The sequence below is a fragment of the Rhineura floridana genome, chromosome 1 (genome assembly GCF_030035675.1).
Source record: "Rhineura floridana isolate rRhiFlo1 chromosome 1, rRhiFlo1.hap2, whole genome shotgun sequence".
Lineage (NCBI taxonomy): Eukaryota > Metazoa > Chordata > Lepidosauria > Squamata > Rhineuridae > Rhineura > Rhineura floridana.
In genome coordinates this window covers 159,443,598-159,455,702 of record NC_084480.1, presented here as the reverse complement: position 1 = coordinate 159,455,702, position 12,105 = coordinate 159,443,598, and the positions used below count along the sequence as shown (strand labels likewise).

Genomic DNA, 12,105 nt, shown 5'->3' with positions numbered 1-12,105 from the left:
TCATGGCCTAAAAGACAGGTAAAAATCTAAGCAAGAAAAAAAAGACAGGAGCATACTTTTATTTACACATATGGACTTCTCTGTGTGTGTGAAAATGTAGTATATGTACTATGTAGTACAATGAACATGAGCTGGAATTTTACATGTCCATGCTCAGATTTTGCATGTTTGTACATGTGATGAGATTCTGTGCCAGGCAGAAAGGAGGAAGGGAAATGTCTCTGTGCTAAGAATGGGTATATGTGAAATTGTCTGGGAAGGTGATGGGGGCCTAGTTTTATCTTTAATAAGAGAAGGGGAAAGGAAGAGAATTGGAGAAAAGGAACAGAGGAATACTGTTTGTTACTTGCCACGCCTGGATGTGCCCTGAGATGTGCAGAATAGATAAGTGTGCCAGTAATGCCATCCGCAGGTGCTGAGATGAACCTCCTGACATTGTCCAGAGGCTGCTGTACACATACTGGGTGGGCACATTCTAAAAAAGGAGAAAAGACTCCTGGCAATATTATTAGACTGAAACTAAAGAAACACAAACTGTGCTCATACACATAAGGTGATAAAGAACATAGACTACTGGATTTAACACAGCAGAGATTTGCAGTTATTCTGTATACGGAAGAAAAAGTGCAACAAGGGAGGAACTGGCAATTAGGAAAAAATCCTGATTATTGGGCTTCTGACTACTTAGCTGAAAACCAATGAAAAAAGAAAAAGAGAGAAATAAGGAGACTAACAACAGAGGAAAGAAGAGGAAAAATGTGGCGAGATTCCTTTCCTTACAACTGGGAGCAACAAAAGGTAAATGCACCATCGCCCCGCTGCCAGCCCATTTGGATTTCAAAGTCTGCAGCAAATTGAGTGTATCTGGGGAAAGGCTAAAAATTAACCAGACATTTTTTGTTTAAACTGGAAAGAAAAGAAAATGAAAGAGAGAGCAGAAAGAAACATAAAAACATAACAAAATTAAATAAGAGCACATGTGCAGAAAGACACACAGTAGAGACGGATGGGGGTGAAGAAGAAAAAAGGTTATGGAAACAAAAGAAAAGGTTCCTAAATATCTCTTCCATATTCTCTTTCCCTTAAGAAACTTGTTCCTATGTGGGACAGCAGATGCTGAAAATTCAATTTTATTGTTGTCATGCTACCATATGTTGCATAAAAATGTCCAGGAGTGCCTGCTCATAGTTTGCAAGCTGTGTGCAGGTCGATATGCTAAACAGAATCAACAAAAGAAATGGGGGGGGAGGGGAATCAAGGAAAGAAAACAAAAACCTCACCTCAAGATAAATGTTTCTTAATTCCAAATTCTAGTAAGTCCTGTTCTCTTAACCTGACATTTGCACAAATATTCTTATTCTGTACCACCCAGCTTGCAGAAAAAGGGATTTCCTTCTCCATAGGAAGTTATAGGCATCAAAGGTAGGAGAGAAACAGGAAGTCAAGAAAGGCCATTGCAACTTTTTCCAAACTACTAAGTATGTTGGGGTCATCCTAGTGCATTTCTGAAATTAGCAATTTGTTAATTATGGATGAAAAGAAACATACAGAGAGAAAACACACACTGAGAAAAAAAGCAACTGCCTTAAAATTAAAAAACAAAAAACAAAAACAGTGAGCGGTGTTGTTTGTATGACCTACCAGGAGTGTGAACAAAATACGCCAAGTAAAGATCCAGTTCTTTAATTGTGACTCCAATGTGGTGTGGCTGGACGCAAAGGCCCGGGTTTGAACACTGCGGCGACTTGTATAGCCGCTCCCCGTCAGTACTTTCAAGAGGGATCCCTTTGAACAAGATGACCATAACAAGGTCCAGCCTCCAAACCTTGTCAGCCTGCCTCAGGCAGTCAATCCTGCGGATTTTGCCCTTCTGATCTGGGTTGGAGAGGACGCAACACGGTGCTTTCTTGCCCGTGATGGTCAAGACGAAGTCCTCGCGAAACTCTGGGCGGATGTCCTTGCGAAGCTTGGCCAGCAACCGGGATGCCCATTTCTGCTTGATCTCAGGTTTTTCACCAAGTAATTCGTCCTTCACAGCACGCTCCTCATCCTTTGACATCCGCTTCTCATGCTTCTTAAAGTACTTTCGTTTCCGAGCTTGCAAGTTGAACCATGTGTAGGAAAAGGCACGGACATGAGGAAGGAGAGCTTCAATGAAGGGGTGGAATTCATCCTGGGGAGAACAGGGCGAGAAGAAAGGGTGCAAAACAAAAGAAGGGGAAAACATTAGAATAAGAAGATGGGGAGGAGAGAATAATCACCCTTTACACCTAAATTTATATGATGCAAAAAAATTATGAACTGACAAAAAGTAAGGGAACAAATATGCAAGCTCAGAATATGATCCAACCCAGCAACAAGATAAAACACAACCCTAGAATAGAGAGAAGCCAAGCAGGAATGTTGGGAGGGTAGGGGAATTAATGTTGTTTCCAGAACGCTGCTAGAAGAGAAATTTGGGGGGGAAATAAAAATCAACATAAGATAATTGAATTAAAATGTGGCTACCTTTAAAAATAAAAGTAATAAAGTTTGTCAGCGTTGAAATTAAAGAGAAAATTGGCTATGATCTTCCTTGCTGGACACAATGCTCTGGACAATTTCTGTACGATCAAGTAATTATTTCAGAGAGTTTTCTGACTTTATTTTTAAAAATAAAGATTTCCCTAAAGCTAAAAGCATCCAGGAGGGGGAAAAGGTCAAAAACTGAAATAATTACCATTGCTCTGGCTCATCCCGGCGAAGCTAAGCCCTCGATTCAGAAATTTTGGGCTCAGAATTGCAGAGTGTGGAGGAGGGTATTGGGACTGTGAGGTGGAAGAGGGATGAAGAGAGAACAAGGAGGAAAGTAAAAATATAGGAAGGAAGTGCACAGAGGAATGCAGGATATTTCTTAAATTAGGTGGAAAGCAATTGTTGGCTGCATTCTCCACTGCAAACTGTTAAAAAAATGGAATCTTATTTAATAAAAACAGTGGGATAGCAAAAAAGAAAGATTAAAAATTGAAGAAAGCAGGTTAGGAATGGAAACATCAGCAAAGGAGAGAAATAAATCAACATCACCCCACCTGTTTAAAATGCCAAATATATCTTAAATAATATAACAATAAAGATATATGGAAGAATGAGAAAAAACTTAAGAACAACAGCAACTGACTAGGAGGGGGAGTTGAGAGGGGGGAAAGTAGCTCTTTCAGCGTTGGCAAAAATGCAAAGATGCAACTTAGATGTGGTTCCCTCCGCCTGAGAATAGGGGCGATCCGCAGGTCTAGGGGAAAAGGGACAGACTCCGCTCTGGAATCAGCTGTGATCGGCTGCTGGCAAAACCCAACTGCTGAGGTATGGGGGATTTTGTTGTTGTTGTTGTTCCCCCCCTTTCTCCTTTCCCTTTTTCCTCTTAAACTCTCTTGCTCGCTTGCTTTCTCCTTTCATGCTCAGTCCCCAACCATTTGTCTGTGCCAATGCCAGCAGGAAAAAAAAAAAGAGAGAGAGAAGGATCCACCTATTTGGCAAGGAGACACACTGTGGAGCAGCCAATGGCTGCATCAAAGAGAAAGGGAGGTGGGGGGGAGGTTGGCAGAGAAGAAATCAAGGAGGGGGTGGCAAGGAGAGAGAGAGAGAGGGAGAGACTGTGCAGTTAAGAGATCGAAAACAATTTGCCAAATCGACAAGTTCATATCTAATGAATAAGCAAAGTCCAGCCGCAATAAAAATTTTATTGGGCAGCAGATCTTGGCAAGGAGGTGACTGGCAAAATATTTTAAATAAATAAATATTCTAGCATCCACCCACCTCTCTTCCACCACCTCCCAAAAAGACAGTCCCACAAGGCCTCAGAAAAAGCAGCTGTTCCATCTTTCTCTCTCCATCTCATTCTCTTTCTGTGTCTCTCCCCTTCCAACTATTAATAGAAAAAAACCAGAAAAATATTTCCTTCCAATTACAACTTTCTCTTTCATCGTACATGTTATGAAGATATAGCCATCCTACTTTTTTCTCAGTTCAAATAGCATTAATTAAAAATGCATACAGATATTATTTCTTTGGAAGTTTCTGGTACTGTTTATTATAGGCCTCAGCAAGTATATTTTCTTACCAAAATGAGGCTTTAGGTCAGCCCTATCTATGTACCCCTATACCTTTCCCTTATATTCTGCTTTTGTCACCCTGATATTTGCCAATTGCTTCAAAATTTTAACAATACTTGCAGTTTAGAGCAAATGGACCAGCATCCAATATGAAGTTAATTCACCTACACCAAATCCCTATTTCCCTCAAACCAGTATAAAAAATGACAAAACTTAAAATGTGTTGCGCAGATGTCTTTTGAAAGTTTCTCAGAGCAGAACAGCTGATGTAAAATCTTCCATCCCAACATTCACTCTTTTTGTTGCTTATTATTGATTTATGCCATTTGCTCAACTAAAAGACAATCAGAAACTTGACTCTGGAAGAAAATGAAAATAATTCAATTTGAGAGGCAAGTACAAAGAAGGGGGGGAAATAAAGTATGAAGACAGCAGAAAAAGAAAGATTTATACATAAAACAGGAAAGCAAATGTGTAACAAAGGAAGAGAAAAGGAAACAGAAGAGAAAAGCAAAATGGTAAGATTTAAAAAAAAGAAAAGGAATACTGGATAAAATAAAAAGGCTTGTAAAGAAACGGGTGTGGCCCTTAGGTGCTTTTGCTGAACTTTTCTAAGTGCTGTCCTCAAGTAACTGGGCACGGAGGGCTATGAAGGCGACAATAGCTGAACTTGCAGTTGCTTTATTAGAAATGAGCTCTGCTTGCTTGCTTCCTCTAATTCAGCCCATCCATCCGCAAAGTACCATCCATCCGCCCCACACCCCAGCCTCCCAATATCACAGAGCAGAGACAGAGAGGTTTGCATCAGAGAGGGTGAATTTACAAACAAATCAGGGCTCTTGTCCCACCAAAGAAAAAGAGGCTATATACAGTCTCCTGGTATCACCATATACTTTGAGCACCTCTAACCTTGACACCGCTTGCATGGCTGCAACCTCTGACAAGCCAATGTTCCAGCGAGGGGCAGTATGTGTGGAGATTGCTATAGCAGACCTACGCTGAGCTTTCCCTATTGCCCACTGCCAGCTCCAGGCCTTGTTGCCAGCTTTCCAGCAACTAAGCAGGCAGCTAAATCAGAGCTCTCGGATACATGCTCACAAATTATTGGGGGGAGGCTTCCCCCGCCGTAACTCGTTTGGCTAGAGATGGGGAGGGAAACACTGTTTTTCTCTCTCCCCCCTCTCCCCTCCCCAAATCCGGCACAGGTCAGCCTGAGCTACCTTAAAAAGCAGGATACGAGGCCCTCCAAACCTCTTGCCACTCATAAATATGTTGCCTGCAAGAGAAAAACACAGGCCTCCCCACACCTCTCCATGACCTTAGCGACAAACCCCCAGAGAACTGTAGACAAAGGTGATCTGTCCACAGCTGTGTTAGGTAACACCAGAGCCTCTTCCCCTCCATCAGGCAGATTAAAGGTGGGTGCGCAGGCAGGCAGTTGAGGTGGAAGAGTTCTATCCAGACACAAAAGCTTAGAGATTATTTTTCTATATCTGTGTCAGGACAGAGGAGGGAATGTGCAAGTTGAAGCAAAAGAAAGCAGAATAAAAGAGATAAAGGAAAAATGAACTCCTGCCCTTCTCTCTCCCCTCTCCATTCCCCACAAAACACTTTCAAAGCCTGTCATTGAAATTTAAACCTCATTTGAAATGCTCACTTTCTTGCTAATTGGGAATATTCAGGTTCCCAGTTTTTTGAGGCATGGGATCTTTCCTTTAAAAAAAGACTGCGCTGCCTTCAAAACACTTAAAACAACTAAATATAATTAATATTTTTAAAACAACAACCAAGTTTTGCTATGGAACTAAAGTATTGTATAGTCAGTCTTTAAACTCTTGAAAAGCTTCCAGGAAAAAGACATTGTAGCAAATTAAAATTAATTTAATTTAAACCTTATTTTACAGACATGCACATGAGGAGCTGTGAGGAACATTAACAAAAATAAAACAGAATGAAGAACAAAAAAAATCCACTTCGATCACTTGCCTTAGGATCCCTTCCTTATGATCAGAACTGCACGGACTAGAAGCTCAGAGGAGCACAAGACAGAGGTATAAATGCAGCCTCTTCGTCATGGTCAGTTATAACACCATAAACACCAAAGTCATAAACACCAAAGTCAGGACTACAAGATGCCATACTTAACAAAAACAAAACCAACAATGCCAGACTTGGTAGGCCTTATTCTTAGAACACTACTGTACTAGTTTTACGCACCTTCAAGGCTGGCCAAGCAATTGCACTGTACAATCCAATTTGTACCCAGGATCCTCCAAGACAAGAGAAGGGTTCCTAAGGCACATCTTTTGGACTGCACACTGATTCACTAACGCCCTTAAAAATATTTTTGTCTAAAACAACTACTTGGGTTGTTTGTGTACTTGGGCTGGCCCTAACAGCATCAGTTTATAATACAATGATTGTCACAATAGAAAAGCCCAGCATTCTTGACACGTACATCTAACTAACCTCTGAGGTAATCTGTATATTATGGTAGTGTCAGACATATATGGAATTATCATAGGTAAGGTGCATATGGAATTGCATAGACAGGGAAGCCGCTGTTATATAAAACAGCTTTGAAATCTTTTTTTAATGCACACATTTTTTAAATGCAAACTCATACCCATGTATTGTTGGAGGTACTTGCCATTTAATAAGAATAACACAGAGGGGCTGGAACAGAAACAACAGAAAGATCCTCAAGTATCAGCACCCATTCTTGATGACTGCAAGGGGAGCTGCTGAATGCCCAACATTGAAAAACAGCAATTTATTTAGGGGCTTTTATGATACGCACTTTTGAGAATGGGCACTTTGGGAACAGCCATACTTGGTAGATTCATTCCATCGCAAAAGCACAGTAGATAGATTGGACTTTAAAATCAGGATTCAGCTTATAATGGGCTCAATCCACCACTTACAGTTATGATGATACCTCATTTTATTTCAGAGAGGCTTGTGTGGTCATCTGGCTTCACTTTGTAATGGAAAAAGTTAATCAATTAGGAAGGGTTATTTTTATTTATTTTATTACATGTTATAGGTTAAAATTAAAACCCCACATAAATAATTTGGAATTAATAGTATTTTAGAGAATCATCTTTGTCTCTCTAAGGTAAATCAGTAAACAAACAGGAGGGGGGATAAATAGAGGGAAAGTAAGTATAAAAGATATGGAGACCTCTGGAGATTAACCCATCAGTAAAGGGAAAAGAAGAGCACGGAAAAAAGGAAAAAACGTGGAGGTAGGTAGACAGAATAAGAGAAAGGGAAAGCTTGAGAAGCAGAGAATACAGAAATTCAAATGAAGAAGAAAATTCCACAGCCAGAAATGGTTCTCGCTGTCTTACTTACCTATGGTTTGCAAATCTCCCACCCCAAATAACTTCATCTCTTTGCCCTCACAATATAAGGCATCTTTTCTCCTTTCACTGATTTCAGATACATTTACTAAGAGTGGTGCCAAGCTGGTCAATTTCTTAAGAATGTTGTTTGAGAAAGAGCTTCTCGCTTTCTTTCCCAATCTCATAGCACAATCCCAGGGGCTTTTGGAGAGGAGGGAGGACAGAGACTTTAATTACTTCAAGTCAAAACTTTCCAACTCTGGGCCTTTTTTAAAAAAATGGTCTTTTCATTTTGGAAGTCACTCTCTCCTCACTTTCACTCTTTTTCAGCAACAGGAGCAACGTGTAAAGCTTTCTTGGGGTTGTCATAGAAACAGTCAGTAGCACCCTGGCAAACTCCTTCCCTAGTGAATGAATAGCAATAAATTTCTACTCTGTACAGGGCTAGCGAGACCTACAACATATTAGCCTGTGGCTTGCCCCTGCCGATTTCCCCCCTCTAGAGTGCTGAAATTAGAAAGCTTTGGCTAACAATGAGTCAGTGGGATTTTATGTCCAACTTGGCTTAGCTCCAGAGACTGTAATATGGGGTACAGAATTCGAGGGGGCTGTATCTTGCCTTTCCATTATTATAAGGAGTGATGAAATACAAGATTTTGCAATGCAAACTGCGACTGAAGAACAGAAAAGAGAGTTCTATAAAAACATGCCGAACCACAACAGAGATTTTAAGAAAACAACATTCAACAGAAGCAAACAGCCTCAGCCATGGGCAATTAGAATCCTCATTATTGCCACAAATAGGCAGAATAGCCTCCGATTATGGATCTTTTTTATTTTTTAATGATTTTTATGTTGCACTCTGGCTTCTGACACAGCTTTCCATAATCAGAATGCCAGCCCAATCCAGTCGAAAGGATGCATCAAATATCCCCTATTTAAGCCACTCCAAAATCAAATAGAATTCATTTTCACATCCAGAGGAAATATTTATTAACTCATATCTCACATCCTCCTTTCACATATGACACAATAAAGCCCACAGACCAACAGTATACATAATAGTTATATCACTTTGATTTCCCTCTTCATTCTTCTGAACTAACAGACGTCTGCCTGAAAAGTTTTCCCTCTCTGACCTGATTTAGCACAAACAAGAGAAAACTGTACAGCAGACTCAACGTCCTAACGAACTTGAGTTAATTAATGCTAGGAAAGAAAGAAGCTCCCTCTCAGCCTCTTGAATCATGGTTCATGAGCCTTTTCAATTTTCTATTAAAAAAAAAAAGGTTGGGGGAGCTTGCATTCAAATATTTTTCCCCTGTCTGAGCAGGGAAAATAAACAATACACAGAACTGGGGATTGGGGGCAGAGAAAAACCTTAGTACTGTATAAATGTGTGCAGAAACACGCAATTAAAAGCACTGTCATTTATTGTAATATTTTCATCTTCTACAGGAATGTAAGCTGGCAGCAGCATACGTGATAGAGAGGGCAGAGATAAATGTGTCAAAAAAGATTTTAACTAGTTACAAAACAAGTCCATAATTTCACATTCAACTAAGCACTTGGTGATAAGGGCAAAAATAGGAGCTGAGAAAATGTATTTGTGGTTCCTTCCACATTTCTATCATTCTAAACAACAGGGACAAAGAATAGGTCAAATTGTGACTCTTAGGTAATTAATCCAATCCTGCCTTCTGTATGTAACCAGACCTCTATTCAACACCTGGATTTAGACTGCAAGATTGAGAGTCTCTTTGATTACATTTTAAAACTGCTCAACTTTCTAGCAGAACTGGTGCCCGCCTGGGCTCTCTATTCATCAAAAGTACATCTTATAAAGATGTACTTAACTGTGCACCTCTTGATTGCAGCTATATAAATCCACAATTCCAACAGAATAAAGAACCAGATCTGGAGACTGGCTGATCCATAAAACGAGTGTTTTAAGCCAGCTCAGCACTCCAGTGATGTTACTCCAAATTCAGTGGAAACACCCTGCAATCCTAAATGTTTGTGGTGGTGAAAGATCTCAGACATTAAGATAAAATACAGCCAAACTGCATTGTGTTACCATAGCTGTCAATAGCTAGTCTAGGCCGATGTAATATTCTACCAAATCAGATTAGGAATGAAATCCAGCTGCAGTACATAGGAAGGGTACTGGCCAAGAGTATGAAAGAAGAAAAGATGTTGCAGTGCACACCAGTAATAGCTTGTATCTACTCAGCTTTATTTTTGCCATGAATTTTATGGTAGGAATTATCCTAATGAAGCAATAAGATGTTACCCGACTCCCATCACCCACCCCCTATTTACTGGTTATTTAAGTACAGCTCATTTAGATTCATTTCCCAATGTAAGGTCATGTCAGTGTGTAAATATATGGTATGTGAAATAAAAGAGTTTGTTTTGTTTTTGTGATACAGTTTGGCTTTGATATGGCCACTCTTTAAAAGAGACCACAACCTAGAGTTGCAAATAAGTAAAACTAGTGGATGGACCTCACTGAAGCTCTTCAGTTATACAACAACAAACTTCTTTGGGAACCTAAGGCTTTTTATAGATAGTAGCCTTGATGTCGATATTACCAGAGCGCCCTCTGTAGAAGGGTTGCAACATTTTGGGTGATTGCTATTGCAATCAGAGATGCCAGCGACTAACCAAAGAGAAAGAGGAGCCCAAGATCTGGCCAATTAGGACATTATTATTATTATTATTATCATCATCATCATCATCATCATCATCGTCATCATCATTATTATTATTGTTATTGTCATACTAGGAGACTCTGGCTTGGGATGGGTAGCTACTGGCCCAGGAGTGCGGGTAACACAAGACTGAGTGAGTGTGGGAGGCAGGTCACCATGCCTTTTATTGAACAGAAAAAATATATTGAAGAATGAATTCCATCTCCTAATGACATACCTAACTGCAAGAACATGTACGAGAATTAAGATTTATATCAGAAAAAGACATAAAATGAAGTAGAAGTTTGTACCAGTGTCTTTGATAGTCAATGTACCTGAATCAGAAAAACAATGCATGTGATAATTTACACAGAACATTTCACAAACATCTGTGATACAAGACTTAAGTTCTGGTGTGGACAGACAGTTATTCCTCTGGAACAACAGGAACAGTCGATCACTGCACTTTGCAGGTGAGGGCCTCCTGCAGATACCATCTTATCAGGAGGTCCTTTCTGCACAACATGGGAAACGGACCTTTAGTGTGGCAGCACCTACCCTGTGGAATTCCCTCCCTTTGAATATTAGGCATGTGCCATCTCTGCTATCTTTTCGGCGCCTTTTGAAGACTTTCCTCTTTCAACAAGCCTCTTAGGTTGAGACCTATCCCAGTCTGCGTCTGTGTTAGAATTGCTTAATATGTTTTTTAATAATGTTTTTAACCCGCTTTTAAAGTTGTTTTTTTTAATGTTTTTAACGCTGATTTGTTTTAATGTATTTTGAGATCTGTTTTTATGATGTTTTAAAGTGTTTTTAGCACTTTGTTTGCCACCCTGGGCTCCTGCTGGGAGGAAGGATGGGATACAAATTAAATAATAAATAAAATAAATAAATAAAACAATTTCCCTCTAACTGCTATTGTAGCACTGGCCCTGACTGGACCTACATTTATTTAATATTTTATTAATTTTAATTCTATAGTTGATCATTTGATCAGATATCATTTATTGACCAACTGACTGATTTGCATTTAGTCAACTGTACCCTTAGAGGCTCTGAGCATTTGCAATATATTTAAATTTACAAAACAGAAAGCAAATTAAAATTAAAAGTAATAGCACTCCTTCCACAATCTATATTTTTCTTCACTTCCTCCTTCCCCAGTCATGTTTCTCTATTTACATGAATAGAGCACACCACCCTCCCAATCAACATTGGGGCTCTCACCAAACAGTGCCCAAGTAGCCACAAATTCAAGGCTCTGTCCTTTGGTAGCTTCTCTCAAGGCAACCAGGTCATTAAGCAGCCCCTGAGAAGATGGAGTAAAAATTGTCCCAGCTAGACCCACTCAAGCTGCTGGGGCGGGGGGCAGTGGGCAGCATCCCTGCAAGGAAAAGGCCTTTTCATTCACAGTCACCAATTTCTAATCACAGCCACTTACTCAGTCCCACAGATTTCACTGCCTGCATTCAGGCATAACAATAAAGGTGCATTTTTTATTATCCCATGCATGACCCTCTCCTCCTATTCTGGTGCAGCTGCAAAAATTGAAGTTTTCACTGCTACTTGTAACTACTCACAGTTTACCATTATGTCTGAACCCAGACAAACTGTGGGGCTATTCTTAACTATGGTTTACTGAAACAAGCCAACTTCAAAATGTGGTGTATGAAGCTGCCTTGTTTCAATAAACCATAGTTAAGGTTAATCACAGCTTACAGCTTAGAGTTTGAACATAACACTAAACCGTGGTTAACTGTGGAAAATGGAAACGAAAGCTTCTGATCTCCTCCACATGGCCATGCCAAAGGATGAGCGAGGATAATGATTCACATAATGAATCATATAATGATAAACCTTAATACACAAAACCTTAGCTTTTCATTATGCCTTAATACAGTATCCATTTAACTAGAACAGATGAAACACATTTTGGTTTAGTAAATTTCACTCTTAGAGGAAACTTTTTTCAAACAG

At 39.8% G+C, this 12,105-nt stretch overlaps 1 protein-coding gene across 12 annotated transcripts in view; it reads right to left on the bottom strand.

The window, feature by feature from the left end:
* The window catches only part of NFIX (nuclear factor I X), a 328,284-nt gene that overhangs the window by 169,272 nt on the left and 146,907 nt on the right, over positions 1–12,105 (bottom strand). For 10 of the 12 annotated variants that reach the window (XM_061640060.1, XM_061640050.1, XM_061640079.1 and 7 more), the window contains exon 3: positions 1,642–2,173. In XM_061640060.1, the coding sequence (XP_061496044.1) occupies positions 1,642–2,173 (532 nt within the window). Of the gene's footprint in view, positions 1–1,641; positions 2,174–2,719; positions 3,459–7,445; positions 7,538–12,105 lie in introns of those variants that run through there. The other 2 variants (XM_061640088.1, XM_061640070.1) reach the window with 2 other exon arrangements.